At 39.8% G+C, this 26,914-nt stretch overlaps 1 protein-coding gene across 6 annotated transcripts; it reads right to left on the reverse strand.

The window, feature by feature from the left end:
• Positions 1-26,849, reverse strand: CARF (calcium responsive transcription factor). Of its 6 annotated transcripts, XM_054829072.1 has the most exons (16): positions 26,781-26,849; positions 21,850-21,971; positions 20,707-20,979; positions 19,500-19,620; positions 17,750-17,879; positions 17,095-17,179; positions 12,692-12,881; positions 10,206-10,326; positions 9,169-9,312; positions 8,480-8,713; positions 7,916-8,078; positions 6,862-6,937; positions 2,952-3,082; positions 1,896-1,952; positions 1,586-1,808; positions 1-136 (listed from the first exon to the last, which is right to left on the reverse strand). In XM_054829072.1, exons 3-16 carry the CDS (start codon positions 20,914-20,916, stop codon positions 18-20), a joined length of 2,004 nt encoding a protein of 667 aa, XP_054685047.1. In that variant the 5' UTR covers positions 20,917-20,979; positions 21,850-21,971; positions 26,781-26,849; the 3' UTR covers positions 1-17. The 6 variants fall into 6 exon arrangements, with proteins under 6 accessions (XP_054685047.1, XP_054685043.1, XP_054685045.1 ...); XM_054829068.1 differs by having other exon boundaries at positions 1,586-1,952; XM_054829070.1 differs by having other exon boundaries at positions 1,586-1,952; positions 26,636-26,800.
• Positions 26,850-26,914: the final 65 nt, after the last annotated feature.

The raw sequence follows: 26,914 nt of genomic DNA on the forward strand, positions 1-26,914 counted from the left end.
TTCCGGGCTTCACTGATTTAAATAGGTGAGGGACTATGGCAGTCTCTGATTTTATCTGGCTCCGCAGACAATGCTTTTTCCCGTGGCTCTTGTTTAACTTGGCTCACACAGATAACACCCTCTGTATTTTCTTCAGCTTAAAAACAAAACAAAAAACAAACATTGAAATTCACACTCCACTCATAAGGCTTCAGCCCCCATAACTGTATGCATTTAAAAGAAAAATATTTCAGGAACTCAAGCTAATAGGTAAGCAATTTGTTAACTGCTGTTTAGTTTGACAGCCAATTATGTCATCTACTGTATATAAGACATTGCAAGTTGACACAAATTTACTGCAGTAAGGGTCCCCTCAAGTAAGAATATTTAAAACATTTTATTAAAAAAATAATATTTGGAGATATAAAATTACTCACACAAGATGTCCTTCCTCTTTCCCATGGAAAAATAAAGTTACCATGTTTTGATTTTTTCTTTCTTTCTTTTCCAGAGGAAAGGAGGAATGGAGGTGCTATTGCTGAAAAAATTAGGTCTAAAGCATGTTGATTTAGAGAACGACTTACACTTCAGGCATGATTGGCCACTTCTCAATGACTGCACAGGCATTTCAAGCAGGAAATAGCTTATTCTTAAGTTAGCACTTGGACAAGAGAAAATCCAGAACACCAGAACATGCAGGATAATTTTAACGAAGCACACATGTGCATAAGTGTATGCACACACAGGAGAAAAAGTATCATATTTATCAAATAAGTTGGTATTTGGTCAAAGAAAGTGAAAAGCAGTTTAACTAAGAAATCATCTTTTTACAGCAAAAACTAAGGTTTGGGGTTTGTTGGTTGGTTTGGTTGGGTTTTTTTTCTTCAGTCAGCATGTTTTCACAGTAAAAATCTAATTAGAACCAGCAGAACCAGGTGAAAAAAGTCTATGCTGGAGTTCCCCATTATCAACTGTCCTGATTTTGGCTGAGATAATCTTCTTTCTAGTAGCTGGTATAGCACTGTGTTTTGAATTTAGTACCAGAATAATGTTGATAACACACTGATGGTTTTAGTTGTTCCTAGGTACTTGTAGTGTCCACGCTAAGTCAAGGACTTCTCAGCTTCTCACATCCTGCCAGGTGCACAAGAAGCCAGGAGAGCACAGCCAGGACAGCTGACCCACACTGGCCGAAGGGATATTCCCTGCCATATAACCTCATGCTCCGGATATAACTGAGGAAGCTAGCTGGGAGGCGGAATTGCTGCTCAGAAACAAACTGGGCATGGGGGTCTTTTTTCCTTTCCACATGTGGTGAGCAATTGTGTTTGTACATCACTTGTTTTATATGTTATATTATCATATTATTATTCTCTTTCTCATCCTATTAAACTGTCTTTATCTCAACCCATAAGGTGGTTTTTCTTCTATTCTCCTCCCCATCCTCTTGCCGGGGGGACGGCTGAGCAAGCAACTGCATGGTGCTTAGTTACCAGCTGGGGTTAAACCACAACATCAATACATTTCTCTCCTTTCTTCAAGACACACAGAACAAAATCCACTGTATTTTCTAAATTTACATATTATTGGGAAGACTGCAACTTACTAAGTGCTGGATGGCTGTCCACAATTCGTACTGGAATAGTCTGTACATCTCCCAGAAGAATCTGATGGATGCCTCCTTCTAGGCTTCTGGAGTCATCTACCCCTCCAACTGCTACCAACTGGCCCATGGTGACCAGACTCTGATCAGAGCCGGGCAGAGTCCCAAAAGCAGAGGCAGCAGTGCTATGCCGTGTTAGACCAGCACCTGCTTGCAGACTGTGTCCCTGACCAAGTACGAGAGAATGGTTGGTTATTGCACTCCCTATGGAATCCAGGAGACTTGCAGGGCTGGGAGGGGAATGGTTATTTACAGCTATCAGGGCTGTTGATCCATTTGTGGAGGTAAAAGTTGACTGCAGCTGTAATCCCTGTGAAGAGAAGGCAGAAGTACTAACATACCAGTATTTATAGCAGGAGGAATTTGCATTTAATGACACGCATTCTGCAATGCTTGAACTGGATAGCTTCTGACATCCTATACCTCATCGCTTTTGAACAGTCAATCCCAGTAACCCTAGGCTAAAGTTGTATCAGAAAACAATTAGGACAATTAGCAGCACCTAGAAGACTACTTAATGACCATAAAGCTCTAATTTTGTATTGATATTCAGTTTCAAATCATTCCCCAATGCTGCCCATTTCCACAAGAGGTGAACAATAAAAGCTAAGCATACTGCTTTCAAAACCAGAGAGTGAGGTGGGGCTATGTTGACTTCAGAAAGAGAAGGGAACAGCAAGTAGAACAGCACCTTACTGCAGACTGTATTTTTAGGGAAGATATGATGCATTTCATTGGAGTTCGGGAAGTATGAAGGTAGCTTTTCAAAGAAGTAGTTAGGGAAGAAGGCTAAGAGAGCCAGCTTTGAAGGGAGATGAGCTTTAGAAGAAGTTCTTTTAGCATGACATTCTTATCCCCACTTTTCAGCCTTTCAACAGCTGGGAGCAGTTTTAGGATTTTAACATATTTTCTTAAAAGGCTGGCGAAGAATTTAAAAGAGGTAGGTAAGACTGACTTATGTCCCCTCAGTTTTGCAACATTTTCATTATGAAATGACTGGACCATGTGGAAAATGAATAGGTGCTTGGTTTGAGGCAGAAACCCACTACCTTCATTTTCTTAGTTTTGCCTTCACAAGAGACCCTAACTTCAAAGCGTCAAAAGATGGTAGTGGGATCCCCTGCACTGCAGCTATATGCTAAATGTGACATGCAAGAGAGGCCAAAATATGAATTGACAGATATTTCAAAGTCTGCGTTACCTAGCCATTGTTTGGAATCAGTAGCTGAGAGGGAACTTGCTGTTCTCAGCTCACCTTCAGCTTTCCCAGTGCAGAATGTATGATGTTCTGTAAACAATTTGACTGTACCTGAAGTTGTGCAAATATCTTGGGCTGAAGTGAAGAGAGCGAAGACAACAGCTGAGCTGTTTCTGGTAGCAAGGACTCCCCGCTGTGGTTGGATTCTGCTTTGGTGACGTCTGACTCCCCTGCTGAGCTCCCTACAGCGCCACAGAGAGGAAGCAGATAGTTATGACAAATTTCTTCTTCCCATTTAAAAGCCTCCCCTGCAAAGTGAACAAACCTCTTCAATCTCAATAGAGACATAAGACATGTAAATACATATATGCTGTTCTCTTCGCAGAAGAACTTGGATGTTAAAGAAAAAAGGCTGGGTATGAGAAAAAGACAATACTGTAGGAAGATTGTATGTGTCTGTTCAGAGTAAAAAAAGAAGCATCAATAAATCTGTTGTGGAGAGCAAAGTAATGGCAACCTACCCTGTGCTTTGAATTTCTAGTTAAAACATAAAAGCTGAAACATTTCTATCAAAGCAGCAATCAAATAATTTGACAATACATACACCTCAGTAAGGGCTCAATAACAGACAGGTATCAAAAGAGTTGTCTTCCAAAATAAAGATCTACACAGGAAATCCTCTAAGTCTCACCACTCTTTTCCAAACATCTTTGTGGAATTAGGGTAACTTCTACACAATATCACAACAAATGTCCATTTATCTGGAGGCCTTTCAGCCTACAGATTCCATCATATCCTCAAAATTCTTACTTAATGCAAGAATGATGGACTTCATTTCCTGAAGACTTGTAAAAATTGACATTCACTTATAGCAATTTCTGCAAGAAAACTTCCCATGGGATCATTCCATTTCCTGTTTGAGCTACCCAGAACATTTTGAATAAGATTTATCCAAACGCAAGCAGGCATTGCTTAATTTCGCAGCTTCACTGCTATAATTGCAAAAGAAGAGCTTGCCCTGTGCATGTAGATTAGCCTGGTGAATGGAAAAAAATTGAGAATATTCAATTCATAAAAAGCTTTCTAGCAGAAAATCATAGAAAAGTTTCCAGCAATCTGAGTGGACATATGTTTTTCAACATATATACTGATTTGCAAACTCTTTATCATAACTGACCGTAAGACACACTCTATAAATCTCCTTGAACATAACTACTTCAAATATTTAGGCTCTTTTTAACACTATAGAGAGATCCTATATGCTTTTATGAATATTCATATGTAGGAAGAGATGGTAGTTCTTTACTTAGGTTGTATTCCACACCAACATGCCTAAGAATAAAGCTAGGAGTTCAACTCCTTATCTACCCCACTGCATGGGCATTCAGTATGAATGCCAGAAGTTAAAAATAAAATTTATATATATATATGGGTACTTTATCTCATTTGTCATTATACTTCATAAAAGATGTAAAAGGGAACACACTTAAGTTTGATAGTTACAGTGATTCTTACACCTAGGAGAGAACAGAGAAAGCTCTATCACATGGAGATCAGATTTCTGCACAAGAAGGAAACAAACACAAACAGCTGGGCTTAGTTCTGTTATTGTTTGATTTCTTAAATGTAAATTTGTCCCCATTCAGCACAAGTTGAAATGAAAAAAAAATTTATACAAACAGTAGTTTTAAAAGTCAGTGTTGGTTTTCCTTGTTACCACTTCACATACATTAGAGTTGATTTTTTCAAAGTCAAGCTTCTTTTTTTGCTTAGACTCGTAATACAATTATAAATGTGTTTGCAATGTGTGCAAACACATACCCACATATTAAAGCGGAGTCGAGATATGCTGGAATTAGAATATCTGCTTATATTCACTGAATTGGTGCACATGTGCAGAAAACTACACAAATCCAATTCTCTAGCTTCCTTTAAAACTCAGTATGTCACTGGATGGATGTTTACACATTTGATAGGCTACTTTGCCTTGGAAAATTATCTGTGAAAGACAAAGAAAACAAGAATTGGTCTTCCTGAACCTTCTCCAGCATTCAGACAGCTCATACCAAAAGTCATCCCCGCTGAGCTCTGTCACAGCTGTTGAAGGTACAACTATTCTGTGTCCCTCCATAAAAGCTCAGTAATGGAAATACTAACATAGACACGCAAGCTTAAGCACAGTAAATCTGCTTATATTGCAAATTGTTTTTTTCCTAAAAATCAAGATTTACTTAAAAAAGGACACTATTCAAACTGAGCCTAAACATTTACCTCTTGTCCTCTGACACTTGTCAACACTGAAATTCTTACCCTAAGAGCACCAAGCATGCATGATGCGTTTCAGTTCAAATTGATCCACTGCAGCAACAGCTAAAATGAGAGTTAAAAAAACTCCCAAACAAAACAAAGTCCAACATTGGCCTTTTTATTAACTGTAAATGCACTGGTGTACATGAACTGCTCCACGTAAATCATGTTCACCAAGTTATTTAGGAGAACCACAGAGCCAAACCTCTGGGGGTTTATTTTTCCTGCTACAACAAAGATAAGAAATAGATCAGTGAGTGACAGGGGCCAAAGAAACACAAACACATCAGGACTTCTTCAGGCAAGAACCACAGTGGAGGATAACTGTCAAAACGAGTAAATCTTTAAACATGACAACTGTGGCAGTGCCCCTTTGGTCCCTGTAGACTTCTCTATCAGCTGTCTGGAACAAAAAGTACCCACCACCACGTTCCAATTAAATGAGGAAATAAGCTGGCAGTGCCACTGAGACTAAAAACATCTCAGAAGAGTGCAGCATTATCTTAATGTATCCAAACAATTAGGCTCTTCAACTTGCTGCAATCATATCCCTGCAAAAAGCCAGCAACTTTTCTGATGAGTTTCCTATCAAACCTATTAAGCAAGGGATGGGGAAAACATCCATAAACATGCAGGAAAGTTCTTTTGGTGTCACACTAGACAAAATATCCTTGAAACCTGGGGAAAAGGGCAGAATAATCTCATTTTAAATTTATTACCAGCCACCATGATCCAGTGGAGCATCTCAGCCTATGTGGAATCCTAACTATGTGGGTAATAAGTAGATCTAGTTACAAACACCTGTATTTTGTCTTAGCACATGTTTTGAAGTTGAAGTAATAGTAGCAGGAACCCACTTTCAACAAAGGAAAAATAGCGTAACTAGCATCTTCATGGACTTTTGACCATGAACACATAAAACCAGAGTGTACATTTCTATAGAAACATGGTTTTGCAATTGAGTGGGAGGTAGTATAATACTTCGTCAGGTGGCTTCCCAGCAGTCACTGGGAAGAGATGCTCCTTTGGCTTCACACATTAATAAAGAAGTTACACCTATGAAGAAACATATCTCACAGCCCTGCTGCCACTGCCAAAGCTGTTTCTATTTCTATTCTAAGCATTAAGAAAAATGGAAAGAGTGCTCTCAACTCTGACAACAGAAATACAACATTTGCTGTTCAGGGCCTGTCCTAGCAGTGGAACTCATCAAGCCAATGACTTTGTGGGAAGCAGGAATCGCAATGTGCATTCGAGTCCTTTTTAGCAAGATGTTTAAGTATGTGTGAAGCACAAACCATTGAGGAACTCAGGTACCCAGTTGGCTCCTGGGTAATGTGTGCCCTGACAGATGTATGTGTTCAGTAAGAATTTTGTCTACACAGGTGTTATCAGCACCTTCATCCAAGGCAAAATGTTCTTTCCACATAAGCATACTGTTAAAATCTTCAGTTGCTTGAGGACGCTAAATAAAAGCCAAAATTATAGTTTTCATACTTCTGCCAACCCCATCATGACTACACATTTTTCCACACAGCCAGTCAAATAGTTAGAAAAAAGTATGCCAAAATAGACACTCCAAAATAATCCTCCTTAAGTTCAGTTGAGTGACAGAACATGACAGCAACCTCCCTGGAAGGAAAGTGAACTTCTGATACACAGCTAATAAAACAAATCACATTTGGAGACAGTTAAGTTATTAATGCAGTCCTACCATCTGAAGGTGGTGACGCAAACGTAACAGTCACTGTTTCTGTGAGAACATTTCCACTGTCCGTGGTCCACTGCAGCTGAAAGGAAAAAGATCTCAGTTCTCAGAAAGGGTGCAAGTTTGTCTACTACAGGAACATAGGCTCAATACAGGACCCATTAGAAAACAGTGTCTAAACCGACATTTTCTTATTTTCTTATAACTATGCATTTTGGGAGCTCTTGGTTTACAAAAAAATACTGTAAAAGATTTTTTAACATGCACTATACCAAGAAGGCTAAAGTCTGCTCATGACAGTTCTATTAAAATAGAAAGTAGTCAAATCATTTGGCTAACTAACAAGTATCACCCACTCACCTGTGCCAAAAGCAGTGTAAGGAAGAGGGAAAAGACTGATGACACAGCATGATTTAACAGAATAGTTTGTCAAAGATGATTCTAAATCAGCAATTCCTTAGCAGTCAGCCTTATAATTGGGAAAGCTAGGCTCACTGTGCATCCCTTATTACTCAATACGTGGAAGAAAATTAAGGAACAACACGTAAGAGTTACTGAGCATTCTGAAGTATCTACTTCATGCTTACTTCACTTGCTATAATGTGCATTTATTAATATTTATGCATTCAAAATGTTGTGCAAGCCCTAACTTAGACTGCACCTGAGACATACTTCATCCCCATTTTTCAGAAAAGTACTAGTAACTTCTCCAAAACATATACAATGACAAAGCCATGAATAAAATTTTCTGACACTGCCAATTTTTCTACACCACATGGCTTCCAGTTCACGCAGTCATCATGAAGTGCTAGTATTGTATAATTTGTCAAACAACTAATAGCAATCTAATGCTGATGAGATAAATACTGAATAAGGTCAGAAGGTTTTATTCACGTTTAATCCAATCTTGCTCAGCCAGAGATTCCACTGAAAATATTGCTGCTGGAAATATAAAGTCATAGAGAATTTTGGATTAAATACAGTTAAGTGGTGAAAATTAAAAATAAGATTTCCAGCATTTAACTCCAAAAATCAAAAAGAAACACAAAGGCCAACGTACCGTTGCTGGGATACTTTCTGAATTACACACCATCTCACCATTCCTCAGGGACTTCTGCACTTCATGAATATGGTTCTTGATGTCATTCACAGTGGGGAAGAAGGACAGGTTATGTCTTTCTGGCACTTCATCAGGCTTGAATAATTCTCTTTCCACATACTTTCTGTCACATGTTAAAGGATATTAAAATATGTGTATTTAAAATATATTGTGCTATTTCCCTCTGTTATAGACATTGCTACCTTCTCCCTCCCCTTATTACAATGATGAGACAAGAGCAACCTAGATGATCTTCTGACCCTGTTCATTGTGCATCTGCTACAGAGTTTGGAATTAAAAATCCCCATTTAGTCAACTAACAACTAAAAGAGGACAGCAGCTCTTAGGGGCTACCTACAACAAAATGGAAAGAGAAGACAAAAGCTGGGAAAACAGATTCTCGTGACATATGAGAAATATATTCAGTAATGCATCAGCACTGCCATTTAGTTGCAAACTAAATTAATCAAATGCAAAAGTAGATAACAGCACTACAGACTGAGAACATGCCAGACAGTTCTGTACCTTAGTTGCTTCCTCACTGCATAGACCTGCTCTATTCCCTGAGACACCAGTTCTCGGATCTTGTCTGCCACTTGAGGATGAAGTCGGGAAGGCAGAGTACAGTTCTCATCTCTAACAACTTCCTCCTCCTCCTCAGGAGAAGACACAGAAAAATGGGACGGTGAAGAAGGGAGGCAGGAAGTTTCCATTTCATGATATTGGTGGGCTTGCTGAGTGGGTAACTGTACATACCACCTGGCAAGAAGGAACGAGTTTCTACACACAATTCTCAAGCAAAGGCAAAAACATTAGTCTCTTGGTTGTTTGTGATTGTCAGACTTCCTCCTAGTTAGAGTAACTTAAGTTTTTACAGCCCCTGAGCTGGAAGATATTGCCTTTCAGACCTCAGGGCCCCCTCACATTTTTCAATGCAAAACAAACCAGCTCAAACCTGCAAATACTACAACTATTTCTATCTGCTCCTTGCATGAAAACATCTGCTGAAGTTCCACAGCTTGGTGCATAACACATTTACCAAACTAAATACTCCAGAGCCACAGAAGTCTTACTGACATTGTGGGATTTTTTTATTATTGATATTAAGCAAGAGCCTTAATAAATTGACTAGGTAAAAAAATAAAGCAAACCAAGCAAATTATTGCTCTTTTTTGCTTCATTTGTCAAGATAAAGAAAAAAGTGGAAGTTTCACCTGAGAACACCGCCAGCATCTATCAAGTTCTTCTTCAGCATGTTGAATGCTTTCTCCTGCTCCATTCTTATGATTTTCTTGTCAATTTTAGGGTCAGTAGGAACTCGGTATTCCGGAAACTTTTGAACCTTTTTAATATAGATCCTTCCAAGGGGTGGGAGGAATAAAAAAAAAAAAAATTCTCCTTCAGTACACTTTGCCCTCGGGGGGGAAGGCAAAAACCTCACGTACTTTGTATCAAACATTAGTATAGAAAAAGTTCAAGCAGAGTGTTGCAAGGGGTGAGGAGTCTCTAAAAGAACCGTAGAATTGTTAAGATTAGTAGATGGATGCAGATGGATACAGGTAGACACACTTCTGTTCCAGTCTGGAAGCCATTGAGGCAGAGTGCACCCCAGCAAAAAAATCCTCTGTGTCTCAGTATAGTAAAAGCACAGCACCATTGCTGAACAGGCTGTAGTTCGCCCTGCTTGAAGCAAGACCTGAGCACATACATACCCAGCTACAACTGTCCAGGTAAACACACTCCTGGCTCAGTAAAAACTGAACAAGCACCCAGGAGGATGCTCAAGGACAAAGAAAAAAATCATTAGTGTTGGATAAGGAGAAAGTCCCCAGTGAACAGGAAGAGCTGTAACTCCTTCAGCAAATAGGAAATCTGCTAAATTAGGATTGACTGATGTGAGTGCAATTAAAAGCCCAAAGGAAAAACAACAACTAAGATGACAAAGTTTTAGGACCAAAAATGGTCACAATAATTCACTAATGCACATTTAGAGAATGATTCCCACTTGTATTTCATATCCTCATGTACTGCTACTTTGCATCCAGGCAACCTATCAAATCTCAGACTTATTCAGTTTAACAGGACAGTGTTTCCTCCTTCCCTCTAAATGAGTCTTAACCTCAATTTATCAAGGACTAAGAGCTACAGTGCACATCAGCTACCACCCCCAAACAGTGCTCTGTCAAGCTCACAGAAAGAACGCTTTCATAGGATGCTGAGTAGGTCTTCCAGCTTTACAGACAATTCTTACCTTGCTGGACAAGTGGCTTTGTACAGATGGCCGGAGGTGCTTTCCTGCTCACCAGCTTTTTTGGGCTGGAACCCTTTCCTCCTTGGTCCATATTGGCACTCCATTACAATGGCTCTGCTTCCTGGGAACAGAAAGTAATGTGCTCTATTTATTTGAGCAACCACTGAAGCCATTACTGTAAAACAGTAACTACAGAAACGATAAGAGTTCCAAAACAGTTATTGCTGTTTACCACCAGACTCCCTAGAAGGCAGAACACTTAAGTGTAGCAAGCATTTAAATACAGCGCAAATGCTTCTCTCTCAGCACGTAAGAAACACGGAGCATTTTCAAAGCATTTCCCAAACTCATTACACCTCACAACATTCCTGCAATGTATATGAAGACATAATATTGGATTCTGCCCTTGTGAACACCAGTACTTTAGAAGATGAGCAGCCTTGCAAGTTACCAAAGCAGCACAATGATGGTAATAAGCATAAGAGAAGCAGAATCCCCTAAATAACTGAGAAAATCCACATCTGAAATCAAAGGTCAGCAGCTACTTCCAGTTTCCTGTCTTAAATCAATACTTCAGACCATGCTGTCCCATATATTCCTACTTGCAAGTCTGACCTGTCTTATCTGCTAAATAACACTGTTTCAGTGTAGCATACCCACACAAAACCAGACAGGCTTAAACAAATATTGCTTAGCTCTAAACTGGAAGTGACTTCTTCCAGTCAGACCTCTAACAAAAGGGGTAACAGGCATAGCATTAAAGTGTTCAAGAAAGGAACTTCTTCCAAATTTCTTCCACATCATGTTTAGTTATCTTTTATTTATAATTCATATACTCCAGTATGCGTGCAAGGAGCTGCCTAAACCACAAGTGATATAACCAAAACCTTTTTAAGTATCACAACAGCAACATAATGTGTTTCCATAAGATATCTAATGACTTATTGCCTTAGAGTGTGACATTAAAAAATTAATAACAAATATTTAAAAAATCAATGCAAATAAAGAAATAGGAAATTTAAAAGATAATTATGTATAACAAACAGATATCTCGTCTCTTTTTTAAAAACAAACTTAAAACTGAAGTTCTAGGATTGAAAAGATTTCAACAGCTTTAAACTAGTCCTTGCTAATATGAATCTCAAAAGCAATTTGATGAGGCCCTTGTTTTACAAAAGCATCAACTATCCAAAATTCTTATTAAAAATAACAAACAAGATTTTGATGATTAGTGCATGTTTTACACTATAGGGAGCTACACAGCTTCTCTATATTTCCCCACGGGTGAGGCACAGCAGGGAAGTTATTTCAGATTGGTTCCACTTATGCAGAAGGGATAAATTCCTCGAGAACACCACTTTTGTCCTGCACGGTTTAGAATTCAGTTATTTGGGATTTAAACTGCAGTTCAGTAAATCATATTTACAATCACTGCTATACAGGTGTAAAGGATTTTAATGAATTTCATAGGGAGTTATAAATCAAATCTAAATGTATTGGAAAGGGAACATGTTAGAAACATATGTAATGCCTGTTTGGGGGCCTGAGCAAAACAAAAAATATTACAACAATTATCTGAGTCTCTGTTAACAGTCTACAACATGTTAAAGAAAAAAATCTACATGTGTTTTTTGCTCTAAATATCCTACTATGGGGCAACTCATCAGGCAGATCTTAGAGAAAACTGAAGATGTCTCATATGCATTTTGGGGAAAAATAAAAGTGTAAGTTGTTTTGGCTTTGTTCTTAGCTTTCTTATACCTCATGGATTATGGCTGAAGCTTTAAAACTGGTGGTAACATTTTACTTTTTCAGTTACTTTCAGAAAAAAAAACCCAACAAGAAAAGACCCCAAGCACATAACCTACATTCCAGTCATTCATGATATCTATGTAACAATTAAAAACTGTTCATTTCATATCCAAATGAACTCTCAGTAATTTCACATATGCATTGCATGAGCTACGTATGTAATTACCAACCTATGAAGTCTGCACATTCATTTAAAATAAAAAAAAAAAATAATGTCTGCTGTGGTATGTTGATGTTTATTTTTCTATTAAAATTTCTTCAACTTTTTTTAAAGTTGCCATTTAAATAGTTTATTGACTCCTGTGGAACAAACTCTTCAAAGGATCTCTAAGTTAACCAAGAATACTCAAACAAGCTCTTACCCTTATGACAACTTCCATGTCCCAATAGAGCAGATGGGACCTCCATCTAAAGATCTCAGCACAAGAATCCCCATCAAATGGTGCTTAGCTAATTTATTTCTGAAGAGCGAAAGGAATTAATCACAACAAAACATAAGCCTGTAGTTTCAGGGAAACAAGCTCCTCCAGACTGTGTTACCTAAGCTGCTCTTTTTTTATGGTTGTGCTTTGACTTTATCAACACTAAGGAACAGCATAAAGATCCTTCTTTATGGCCAGTTGGCAATTGACCTTGAAATTTTGAAAGTAGTTATTAAAAGAAAAGTTAGTTACCTGCATTGACAAAGGGGATCCCATCATATGGGACATACTGAGATTTCCACATCAACCGTGTGGCGGGTTTGGCTGGGCTTGGAGACTGGCGCGTCCCCCACACACTTTGTGTTTGCTGCTTGTGTAGCGTTAGGACACTCTCTAATTCTGTCTCGCTCACACAATGGCCGCGGTACGAGTCCCCAATTTTCTGTATGGAAAGGAGGTGAAATGATAGAATTATTCACCCAGCTGACTGCTGAACATTACACAAGAAAACAAAAGCAGTCAGGGACTCTGGCAGGCGAGGACACAGGCTCAGATTTTTGGCATTTCGTGTTTTCCTCCCCCCACTACTATCCTCTCAAATAGATTTACCATAGGATCTAACAACAGAACACTCCCCACTGAGGTAAGGAGTTTGTCAGCCCTCCAAGACCCTAAGTACACCAAGAACCCCTGAAAAGATTAAAGTTACTGACAACTCTGATTTCCATAGGACAACTTCACTCCTGTTGTTTTCCCAAACACTTCAGTTGCAGCCAAGTCCTAGGCAAATTTGTCTTCAGTGAACATTATCACTTGAGTCCCACAGAGAATCTCTGAAGCACTAAAAATTGTCAATGTATCTACTTCAACACACACCCGCTGCACTGAGCTGGAGCAGAATACACCTGCTTGTACCACCAGTAACTGTCTCATCCACTTAGTGCACTAACTTGGAATTGAGTATCTCATGTAATAGTCCTCCCAGTCTTCAAGGCACTCATGATTCTCAACATTACACAGAAACATAATACCCCAGATTTGCCGTGTGCAAAACGATGGTGGTTTCAATGAACTCTGCTAAGCTCTGGGCAACTCCAGAGAAACTGCATCTAACATGACTCAAAGTAAAAAAGAAAAAAAAATCCCTAACAAAAAAACCCCAAACAAACACGCAAACAAAAACCCCACAAACAACTTGTCAACTTTGCAGTATCCCCCATGACAACTGTTCAGCTACTCAGAGCCATCACAGCTGGTTCAGTGCTGGTATACCAGCGCCAGTCATCAAGCAGTGAAAGCACTGGGACAGAGAAGAGCGTTCCATCTGAATTCAGAATGCCATGCTCGCTTCTGTTCATATGCAGCTCAGGATCAGGCTGATCAAACAGTTGGAAGTAACACCCAGAGTAGTTTGCCAGCTCAGTCTTACCCGTATCTGTAGGGCAAATCCATGGTGAATGAGTACTAAAGTCTGATAGATCCATTTTGCCACCTTCAATGTTTAAATAATACTGACAACAAAAGCAGCAACAGTGACTCTCCAAGATTATTATGATACAAATACTTTACTGACAACTGCAGAAAATCTGCCTCAGTCACTTAAGAAAAGCAAAATGTATGTGGTTAGCAAGACCTACAATCAACAAAGAACAAACAAACACCTTGTGAATGAACCAAGCCAGCACCGTGCTGCTGCTAGCGCAAGCTCAAAAACAGAGGGTTATGAATGCACCGGCTGCATAAGTCATTCTGAGATACCACTTGCTTACACTTCAGCAGCTCACTGCACTGCAAGCACACCGCTCCAGCAGTTAAGCAAGAGTACACAGGCTGCACTCAAGCAGCTGTGGTGAGGAGGAGGAGCTGGCAATTGTTTAGCCAGAAATAAGTAACATTTCTGTCCAAAATCTGACCTGAAAAATCCAAGAGAAGCAAAGCAGCCTCAGAAGTACCAGAAGCACCTTCTTTACAGAAACATCCCAGATGCCACCTTTCACAAGAGAGATAACAGTACCACTCCACACAGTGAATACTGCATGACCAGCACTTTTCCCCCCATATCTTATACCTGTCACTATAAATAGGTCATTGACCTTATTCTAAGGAGATGAGAGAAGACTGATAAAACTGTTGTGCCAGAAAAGTAGTGATAACAGCTAAGGCGCTGTCTCCTATTCTGGCTTTACTTCTGCGCAAGATAGATCATTTTCCCAAAACTGGTGGGAGGAGAGGAGGAAGAGAAGAAAATTGTACAGCACATAGGATCCCTGCTCCCTAGGAGCTTCCCAAGTAGGAGCAAATGGACAAATGAGACCATCTGCTCCACACAAATAAATGAACTTAGCTGTGTACAGTTGATTAATGCAGTTTTTAATTACACTCTATTTCAGTATGCTGATACATGCTGGAAATGTATTCTGATCAGATCACTGAAAACTAAGTAGGTTATAGAAAATAATTATTTCTTTTAAAATCCTCTTTTTATTAACAATGTAATTACTTTGAAGTAATCTGATATTCTCCAATCATTTCACTCCAGCCAAGCCTCAAGCCAAAAAGAGCAGCAATTCCTTTTCTGCCCCCCGGCCTCATCTCAGCAAGGGTACATAAAAGCTTACACTAAAGTGCACACATCAAGACTGCAGTCTTCCTCGAGTGAACTGACAGCAGCAGGATACCAGAGGTATTACACTGTCTAGGCACAGCAAGCGTAAGCTCAACATTTCAAGGCACTCAGGGAATCAACACCAAACACAGAGCTTAGTGCTACTTTTGGACAGCTGCAGCATACGCTGCTCTGTGTTTGCCTGCAGTACTAACTGCCAAAGGAGTCATTGCCATTCGGAGTTCAGTCCTGACCAGCTCCCTGGGATATACAATTGGCAGCATGTACAGAGGCTATACCATGGCTTCACCTGCTGGCACCTTCTGGGAAATTCACCCAGACCTCCATGCTGTTTAAGCTTGTTTCTATTCTGGCAAGTGACTGAAAGAGTGGCATTTTGAGTTGCCACAGTTATCTGCACTTCTACTAGATCTCCAAATTCCAGTTGGACCCTTCTATCCTGTTACTAGTAACAAAACGTTCTGCAAGATGGTCACACCTGAAAAATAAATGACATCTCAAAATCCCATTGGCTCTAGTCTGTGCCCATGAAAAGGCACATGCATCCTAGCAGTCCCCAGTGGATTTTCACTGTGCAACTGAAACTCAGCAAAGCAACTCTGCTGATAACACACAAGGAGGAAGAGAATTTGGGTTATTCCTCCTTGGATGGGCTGACTCTGCAGGGAGAATAGCAACAATTTTTTTTTTTTTTAAAGGAACAAGGAGGTTTAACATGTACAGGCAATAGTTCTGCTGAACAGCAGAGGCAGATGTTTATATCCTCAGAACATTCGAACAGTATTTTGATTTCCTTTTCTTTAAAAATAAGAGCTCTTTTATAAATGCTGCTACTGTGAATTTTAAACACAGCAGGTGAAATTTCTTGTAATAGACTCAGATAGACCAAGCAGATGATAATACAAGTCCTCCTATAAAATGAAAACAATAAGAAATGATTCAGATAAGCTACGCTGATGTTAAGACAAGAAAGTATGTGCCACATAGTGCTAAAACCACAGTGACAGGGGGTCATATATCTTACTGGACTGTAACAACTAAATGGCCATTTGAATTAAGTGACTCTTTCTGTGAAAACAGTATCTCCATCATGGAAGAATTCATGTTATTAATTTTCTGACCTCTTAATGTTTAAGTGAACCAGCTAGAGAGAGTATGAGTTTTCTTGTAAAAAAGTATTACGAGAAAGTAAAATAAACATTTATTAGGAAGAGTCTGGTAGGAGGACGAAGGAGTAGGTGATCTCTCAAGAATCTTCCCATCTCCCCTCCCTTCCTTTTAAGTGATTTATGATGCATTCTAGCTGTTGATATCATCCCAGTCATCGGGACAGTTCTGCAGACTTCTAACAATATGCAAATAAAGAGACAGTTCTGTTTAGGTCAAAAGCCAGCTCAGGGAATAAAGACAGAACATTTTTTTAACAAAAGAGAAAATAAGCACAAGTATCCATGCTGGTACAAAAAAAACAAACCAACTGTGAGAATATCTAAAATAGAAATCCTTAGTAAAACACTGACATTAAGGTGCTCTCATAAATCCCAGACTTGACCCTGGCGAGTCACATGGATTTTGATTTCTAAGTGACAACACAAACTAATAGGAACAGTTGCAGACTTGGGCCTTACGAAAGTAATTTTATTCTTTAATTGATGGATCACTAAGGGCAACAAAAACCAGTTTGCTTAGCAGAAGACAGCAGAGCTTGCACTGTACTTTGAGGCTGAACTCTAAGACAGCACATAATGGCTTTTCCCAGCACTGTATGGCATCGAGATTTCAGAAGCACATTTTTTTTGCTTCAGGAGCTGTTGATGGTCAGTCATTCTAACATTCTCAAAAAAGAAATGGATTCCATAGCATTTTATGTTTTGCGGTTTTAAATGTGCTAGTAGTACCATTACTATTTCATAATACCAGGAAACTTCAAACAACTTCTACAACTATGAACATCATTCCTTTCATGGAACAGTATCAATATCTTAGATCTAGATGATAAAACATCACATCAGAATTCTTTGCAGCTCACCTCACAGTTCCTGAGACGGCACGCCCATGCAGGTGTATTTGGCGGCAATGGCTGAAGAGGGATGGGAAAGGGATCTTCCACTACCCTGAAAAAAAAATAAAATAGTAAAAGTCTATACAGACATCCAGGAAAGCAACAATTTAGTCTAAACTACAGGTAACATATCAAATAAATGGATTTTATGTATAACCTACAGCATATGATCACACTATAGATATTGTATCGACTTGCCTTAAAAACCTGGGGTTCATTTTTTCATTGTTTTAATATACAAGAAACTCTGCTCCCTCAAGCTTCAACTTTCCCTGCAGTTCCTTCACTGGATCACTTTCAACTCTTGGTTGGCAGTATCTGTTTATTTGGAGTAATTTCAGTAATTTGCACTGTACTACTTTAATGCCCTCCTATTCCTCTGGACAGAATATATCAAACTCTCTCTGCAACACAGGTACTTTTAATTGCTTTTTCCACTGCTTTGGCACATACAAAAGCTGCCTGCAAACACAGTTAGCTACACGTTGCTCACTAATACTAAGGGTTCATAATCTCTGTTCTATAGTAATTTTGTGATAACCATTGCAAAAACAAACTGCAAGAAAAAAAAGTACTAACAGTGGATCAAAGTGATTGTTCATCCTTTTACTTCCTGACCTACCTGGTGGTTGGGTTTTTCGATACGGTGAGAGATGCCTGTGGATGTAGAATGTAACTGCTTGCACTGTCTGCTATAGCAGCCACCGCCGCAGTCTGCAAGTTCCCATCACCACACTTCCCTTCTGAAACATCTTCGCAAAAATAAAACATCCTCCTGGTTAATAACTGAACTCAGAATGGGGAAATGACAAGCTATGATTAAACTTTGTGTGTTGGAAAAGCAAGCATTTTGCCATATGAAATAAGATTTCTAGATGACAAAGTAGTTTAATAGTTGTGAATCAATACTCAAACTCTAGGCACACATATGAAGTTACACTTAATAAGGTTTTTTGTACTCAGGGACTTTGGTAATCATGCTACTGTTAATGAATACTACCACAACAAAGCAAATAATCAGAAGAATTTGCAAATTACTCTACATTTCCACAAACTCATGTAGGATTGCACAACTATTTTGTTCAGCTGCAAATCGCACACTTGTTCCTTTTAAAAATAAGAAAAAAGGAGATTATGATACTGCTTTGTACTTAGAAAAAGAACACCTAAATAAGAAAAAACAGGCCTCTTGTAATTGAATCCGACACATTGTTAGAACAAATGTTTTAGCCTTTCTTGATAACAGGGAGCAATCCATAAGCCAAAAAATACTGTTAGACTGAAGCCTGTGTGTATAGTTAAACAAAAACATGATGGAAAACTGAAAGCAGACATTTGATACTTTGGTCTCAACATAAAGAAAAGGGAGCTCTCTTTAGATGTGGGATTTTTTGCCCTTCAATTCTGAAAGCTTCCTTCCTCCATCCCAAGAGTGATAAGCTACTGACTCAGTACAGAAATCACTCCACTGTAAAGCGTGTGCCAGAACACCCATAAGTGTGCACCTCAGAGTAACACCACTCTGGCTCAAAGCTAAGAGCAGTGGTTCCGTCTACATAGACACGCCCTTAAGACACTAAAATCTACTCTGAAGCCTGTGCCATTTCCTGCGTTACCACCACCTGCAGGCAAGTGAAATTCAAGGGCTGACAGTCCATTCTTCTTTCCCTTTAATCTCTATAGTAAACTGCTGACCAGTCTTCCTAACTGTCTTTTAAAGATCAAATAACTACAAAGTCTTTTACGCAGTAAGTTTCTAGGAAAAAAATGCCACAACTAAAACTAAAAAAATCCACAAAAAACCTTGTAGTATTTGAATACATGTTCTACAATAGTGCTATGAAACAGCTATTTGCAAAGAGGGAGCCCCATGTAGGGTGAAAAATGGGAATCCAAAAGTACTATTCAGCACTGCAACTTATTGTCTACAAAAACTAGCAGCAATTCTTTAGTAACTGAAGGCTCACAGTCAGCTTAAAGTCATGTAAGACTACACTGTAACCAAACAGTGGTCCTACCCACCCCCAAGAGCAGGTGGAGAGAGAGGGAAGGATGAGCATCAGGGTAGGAGCAAGCCTTTCAATGCAAGGTCATGAAATCATATTCCAGCTGTAAGTGAAAAGGGCTGGATCATGACTTGAATCCCAACTCATTTTTTTTCTCTCCACGCAGCATCAAGACTCTAATCTTACCTTTGAGCTCTCAATCCACAGGAACACTTAACTACTGCTCAGATTTTGAGAATTTTATACAGAAAAATGAAAAAAAAAGTTTAAAAAACCTTGGAAAGTTTAACAAAATTTAAGCATATCCTGCATGATCTCTTTTTGCCACAGGAACAAATCCCCTCAAGTCTCACAAGTTAAACTCACCCTGCGTGCTGGTCACATCCAGAAGCTGACCTTGAGGAATAATCACTTGGGCCATTCCTGGCTGGGCAGAAGGAATGACATGCAGCACCTGTCCATTTTCTGACTGGCTGGCAACAATCATCTGTAAGGCAATCACACAAAAGCATGAGTGGCACTAGTTTGTATGGTGATCGTCATGCAGCATGACTGGGCTTGCTTATTACCAGAACAGGAAATATTTTGGTTGGAATTAGGGTCTGTAAATTAACTTGATTTCACATAATAAGGAAACTGTCTATTTACTGTCAATTTCTTAAAATTACTTCCCCCCTTTTAAAATAGCCCTTTAATTGATTAAAGGAGAAAAAAACCCAACTTGCGGGATTCTACAGTGAATTACATATTTATTTGGAACTTACAACACTACTATTAAAGCGATCAAAAACCTGAAAGCCATTCATAGTTGGATTAACTGTAACCCCATTCATGGACTAGCAGAATTAATCACAACATACAAAAATTTTGACCTTTACTCCTAAGAAACTGACCTCATGGGCAGTATTTTATGCAAAAGCAGATAGAAGAAAAGCTCAAGACTTTAACAAAAAAAAAATCTCCTAGAATTCTGGAAAACTTAAACAACTCCTTATGGTAAATTTTCCCATAATTACCAAGGAGTTGTTCCCAACAATGTTATAAAACCTAGAACAACATAAAATATCATCTTGTTTCTGATTTATTAGACTTTAAATGGGTGAAGCGTCTTTAGTGCTAGTACAACACATGCCAAAAGCTCTCTGGGTGAGAGCGCTACCTTTTTAAAAATAAGCGTTAAGAATTACAAAGCAATGTTTTAAGCAAATTAATTGGGGGGAAAGGAGAGACATAATGGGTTAGCTTATTGTTAACGTTCCAATCCCCCCCAAAAAAAACACGGAGAGACTTATCCAGGGAATATAGAGAAAGCAGCAGTGGTAGAACTACGGGATCTCATCACACAATAACACCCAGGCTTCATAATTGCAAAAGACATAAGTTGTTTGGAGACAGGATTTGCCTACCTGAGGAAGGGCAACTGGAGCATGAACTGAACCACTGAAAAGTTTCACCGTGTTGCTAAAGTCTGAATCAGCTGTTGTTACAACAAGCAAGCACCATGTAAAAGAGTTCTTCAAAGAGCCCCCTCGTCTGTGACTAAACCACCTGCCCTGTTTTCAGACACACTCACCATCTGCGCACTGGGCCCTCCTAGGGCCTGCAGCTCGTAGAGAGGCTGCCCAGTTTGGTCTACCAGGTGGAACTCCTCTGCAGAGCAAGGCTGCGGCTGGGATGGCCGCACGGGTGCAGCCAATGATGGAGAACTGTCCAAGAGGCGTACTGCGATGGGCAAGGCTGTGGGAGAGTCACTCTGTCCAAACAACAGATCCCTGGGATCCATGCAGGTTAGATGCTTTCACAGAGGAAAAACAGTAAAATGTACTTTAATCTTGAGTAGCAATTTCTATTAAAAAAAAGAAAAAGAAAAGAACATTTAAAACCAGTGTGCTGTCATTTGGCCAACGCAAGAAGGAGTGCAATTTGTTGTATCTCTTGCAGCAATCACACAAACAATTCTGATGTTTCTGCTACAAAAATCTGTAAACCACAAATCCAAAGAGTGGGGAAAAATGTTTCTAAATTTCATATTAAAGTCAGACCTGGGTCAAATAACCTTCTCAAAAATTCCGCAGGTGTAAATCTTCCCTGCTGAAACTGTCTACTGTAAACTACATTAGAAAAGCAGCAACAAATGGCACTAGCATAGAGACTATAAGCACACTACTAAATTACTACCTGAATGATACTTTAACTTTATGTTAGCTGAAGTAATCTGCAGAAGAAAGTTTATGCACAGAAATCACTCTGACTGGGAATATCTGGCAACATTTGAGAATAAATACATTAAAGACCCTTCTTCCCCAATGCCTACACAAATGTCCTGTGCCCTGGATTCTTATTTGCCACACTTGGTCACTAAGAAATTTGACCTGATTTTCAAGTGTTCTGAACCCCTCCTACTGCAAGGCATGTCATCAAGTATTCTTTTATTAAAGGATTTTTTTAACACAATAAACCATATATTTCTTCAGCACTATAACAGGAGCTAGTAATATGATTACTAAAAGTTGTCATTACATGTAACATCTGCATATTCATCAGTTCAAAACTGAATGGCTCAAGAATCCAAGGGAAAGAACTTTTGTACTTTTTCAAAAGGCACAATGTATTACTATAAAGGCAAGAAAAAACACATTGATGAAATATCATACTGTAAATTAATCAGAGGGAATTTAAAGAAAGCATCTACAAAAACAGGACATTCATATCTCACCTGAAAAACCTGGTCATTTGTTTCTGACTCTCCTGTACTATTACAGTTGCCTATGAACAAATCATTAGTGCCTTCCATAGCAATGTCACAATCAGCTCCATTTTTTTCCATTACAAGATGACCTGGAAAAGTTACAAAAGTTTATTGCAGCCTTTCGTACTTTAACCTCAACCAAGACATTGCTGGAGGTTTTTTTTGGTCTTACAACTTTAGTCTTACAAGTTCTAACGCCATTGCAAGCAAACAGCAAACCCCTCAAGAAATCCTTGCCTCTTTATCACTTTATTACTCACTGCAGAAAAATTTCAGTATGTTGCTCCAAGAGTATAGTTTAGACTTTTGTATAAGACAATTTGCTTGACTTGATATTGTACACACAGATACAAAACACACATACACACTCATGATTTTCATCTAAATATGTCCACAAGCACTCAACTAACAACCACACGCATCTAGAGAACACTTGATATTGAAAGATATGCCAGCACTGCTTTACAAAAATATTAGTCATCTACTTCCATAATCAACAGACAGGATTTGCATTACCCAACTCTGTCATGCAGCCATCCTGAAGTAAATTACATTTGTTTTAAAGGGTTATAAAACAACATAAAAATGAAATAAAAATACTATTGTTAGTCTACAGCAGCAAGCTTTGGGCAGGAAAAACACCAGGTATCTGAAAATTTGGCATGAATTGTGGTGAAAGACAAAAAGGTGGAGCTCCTGGCACTTTGGAGATTTGTCTCCTATCCCAAAGAAAAATACTTCAAGGAGCTCAGCTGCCCACTATAAACCTTCAAGCAAACAGATAATATTGGACAGTGAATTGCCACATCCACAGGATAATGGTTTTACCCAGACAGTACACCCTTTAAAGCTGTGACCAATCCCAAAAATTCATAAGCAATGAGACAAAATGACAAATTAACTTGGCCCCTACTTTACTAGAGTACATATATACTAGACTACACACATAATATGCCAAACTGAATAGAAGAAAACTTAATTCCTGCAGTTTAGGGTGAGGGAGGGGGAAAGGTGTTCAGGATTTTTCCCTTCAATATTAATTTTAAAGACAGGCAGTGTATTAGCACACAACTCCTATGAGCTTTATCTTCTTCACCACACCACATAGTAAATTCCTTGAGATGGACCTCGTCAACTGTGGTTATTTCAACCGTTTACAGCTTTTGTAAGGAGAATGTAAAAGGCTAGTGAGTGACTTGAAAAGAACTATACAACCCTGGAAGCACAAATTTATTTTGCTTTGCAAAGATATGAAGGACCACAAGCAAAGTAAATCCACATCCCCTCGGCTTTTGAAGCTGAATAAAGCATCCTGCTGATACAAACAACATTGTGAAGATAAGCTGCTCATATGCTCAACATACTAAACACTTTAATCTAAAGCAGATTTATTTTTCCATTCAAATTTCAAGTGATGACACTCCGAACCAAGTTCCAAATGAAGTTACCTCACATTTACCAAATATTTTGTAGCTTTGGATCCGAGAACAATTATGAGATGTTTCAGTTAAAATGTCTGAAGCATGTTAGCAGCAAATGAAAATAAGAGAGAAAACTAGATTTCTTCATCACTCAACCATTTCCCTTCACTTAAAAGATGTAAAGAAGACATGTCAGTTATGTCAAAGCAGCACATTTAATTCTTTGAGATAAACTGAAGAAGTTTCTTCCAGGGATACTGATGACGCATACCCTGAGTGTGCTGGAACTCAACTACCGAACCAAGGATGGCCCGAGACAGAACCAAGAATCGGGACAGACCAATGGCCCAAGTAGCCCAACAGCCTGTATCTAACACTGGTTAATAATAAAGCTCAGGGAAAAAATGACAGCAGTAGGGTAAATATATTGTGATACTTATCCAGCTTCCTTCTATAAGTAGCCCAGAAATATCTGCAGTTTTATCTTTGTGTTTAAAAAATGCCCTTGGCATGTTTTTGCCCTGTGACTTTGTCCAATTGCTATTCTAACCCAAGCAAACCATTGGCACACACATCACCCTGGACAATGAACGTCATGGTTTAACCATCCAAGTTTCATTAACCTAAGTGCTGTGCAACCCCAAACAACAAAGTTTTGGGTATTTTTGTCTGTCTTAAAGAAATATACTTTTATTGATTCTTACAACTACATACATAGTTAATATATTTTATAGTTGGGTAAATATTGCTAACAAATTCCTCAAGACAGTTAAATGCTGTATACATATATATGTATGGATATTCTGTCATGAATGAGTAAATAACATACACGCATCTCCTCTTGTCATAACCACTTTACCTAAGTGCCACAAAAATTTCCATTGTAACAACATTGTACCCCACACTTAACAAAAGGTTGAAGGAGAAATGTGGGAGTTTACTGTTAGTGTAAAACAGGATCAACAGCTGTATCCTCAGTGCACGTATCAAACAGGCAGCTCTCCATGCCTCAGCTTTCGCCTTAACACAGTTCCACTCAAACCGCTCTACAGGCTGCTCTCTGTGAAGTTCACCACTCCGAGGCTGTTTCCAACTCAAGGGTTAGTGCATTTTAACGCCATAGGACTGCTTCCTTTGCCCTGCCTCCGTTTGGGAAGCACTTTGCTCAAAATAAAGGGAAATCTATGGCCATTACTATCCTTGGTTCGACTCTACCAAGAGAGCAAGCAGCCACAGAAACTGCTAGCAGAGGCAAACACAATAACCATCATGAGCATTTTATGCAGGGTCTTACAGACAGGATCTTCAAGAGAGTAAACATGATGCACTGCAATCAAGTCTACGCATTACCATCAGTGGTTCGATTCCAAAGAAAAAAGCACTGATAGTTCAAGATCATTTAGCAAAACACAAAAGGCAGTCAGATCTCAATTTATTTACCCATCAAGAACTCCCATTATAATACAGCTGTCCAAGCCAGGGGCACCTCTTGCATACGCTGGGTTCTCACTGACTGTCATCCACAGACATGACTTGTGTAACATCAGGAACTCCCAATGGGATTTCAATGCCCACTCTGAGCTGAGCCTCTCTCATAACAGTTGCAGTCTCCTCTCTAATCCAAAAGCCCACATACTGTTTCTTAATATATAAACTTTTAAAGACACTAACAGAAAAGTCAAACTAGCATTATTTTAAAATCCTATTATTGTCCAGTCACACCTCTACCCTGCCTTACAGATTTTGTATTTTCTTGCCTCCAATTCTTTATTCTATGGTAATACCTATACCTACCAGCTACAAGCAGTGAACCCTAAAAGTACACCAGTTCAAGAGTGGCCTAATTTTAAGGCTTTGTATGAATGCTTGCTTCTCCTTTTCCTCAGTTAGGAGGCCTCCTTGTGAAGACAACATGCAGCCAGACTCCAAAAGGAAGCTCTGCCTTTCAAAATCCCAGAGCCAGTTATTTTAACACTGAGTCAATCGTGCAACATTTTGGTTATAAGAAGAAACCTAAGCTGTAAAAAACAGATGAGTCCATTGTGATAATAAGCACATTCTACCTAGGAGTACTCTGCTGGGGCTGGAGGGAGGGAATTCTCTTACATTTTTTGAGCTTCAAGTTTTCAATGCATACCCATTAAAAATAAAAATAATTTTAAAAAATTCAAAGCTTGACTCTTTAAGTTCATGTTTTTAGCATTTCTGACAGCAATATTCCCCATTCTGGTTTTAAATTATACTTCATGACAAGAAATACATACAGTCAAATGCCTCACCAACAATCTTTTTTGTGTTTTCCATGAAATGTTTCAGAGGTTTTATAAAAAGATTTAAGAAAATTGCACAGCTTACAACAATTAAACACTCTCTCTGAAAAAGCTACCTCTGATGACATTTCTCTACCACCATTTGTGAAGGTCACAAATTACAATGAAACATAATAGGGAGAAAACTAGGGCATAGTGATACCCTTAAGTAAATTAGTTACAATTAGCTTTATATTAGCTTGCACCAGGTTTGAGATTTAGCTTGCCTCTGTCATGGAAGAGCAGGTAGATACTGCTAAGAAAGCACAGATGACCTGGGGACTCCTACTTAAAAGGCTTCTCAAGTAAGTCACTTTTGTGCAGCTAGCACAAGTATCTGGAAAACACACCTGTGTCAATTACGTTGACAAACAATGCTAACATTTTTTAAGTATGCTTAAGAAATAGATGAGATTTCACAGTCTCCCAATACATCAAGACTCCACAGCTGCCTACTCCAACAAGTTGCCCCAACCTGAGTCACCACACAGGGAAAGCTCAACCGTTTCCCGAGAGGCCACAAGTAACTGTCAAAAAGGCGGGAAAAAGATACATAAACCAAGCACAGAGCAGGTACTCACACAAGCACCCTTCTCCCAGAAAAAGCAAATTCACTTACAGCATCTTTTAGAGCCCACTGCATGTTGGGTTTATTACTTTTAATAGGAAGTTTATTGTCGATGTGTAACTTTACACGCAAAGAAACACAACCCAAGTTACGCCAAGACACCATCAGCAGCAAACAGTCCCACAGACAGCTCGCCGGCTCCAGCAACGCCGCAGCCCCACACGGGAACTACTCACCGCCGCGGGGGCAAAGCCGGTACCGCGGGCTGCCCCGCACCGCCCCGCCGGGCCGGGGGAGCAGCAAGGCGGCCCCGGGTGAGGGGGAGGCACGGGACACCCCTCCAGCCGCGCAAGGGCCCCACAGAAAGCGCCCCCACACACACCTCAGCCCTGAGGGGAACCGGGGGGAACCTCCTCCCCTGCGCCTCCCGCCCCCCCGGTCACACCCCTCCGCACCACAGCCCCGGGTCGGGGGGAGCGGGACACGCAAAGGTGGGCCCCTCCCGCCGCCCCGGGGGGAGAGCGCGGCCCAGCCCACGGCGGCCCGGCCGCCGCCAGCCCTGTGGGAGCGGGCAGAGGACCCGGCAAGACTCTACTCAACCTCGCCTCGGCTCCCGCTGACACCGCCATGCAAACCGCCCCTCAGCGCACGCGCGCCGCCGCGCCCGCCCTCGAGCCGGGAGGGAAGGAGGGAGGAAGGGGGCGCGCGCGGAGGACGCCGGGAAGGTGGCGGCG

The sequence above is a fragment of the Grus americana genome, chromosome 6 (genome assembly GCF_028858705.1).
Source record: "Grus americana isolate bGruAme1 chromosome 6, bGruAme1.mat, whole genome shotgun sequence".
Lineage (NCBI taxonomy): Eukaryota > Metazoa > Chordata > Aves > Gruiformes > Gruidae > Grus > Grus americana.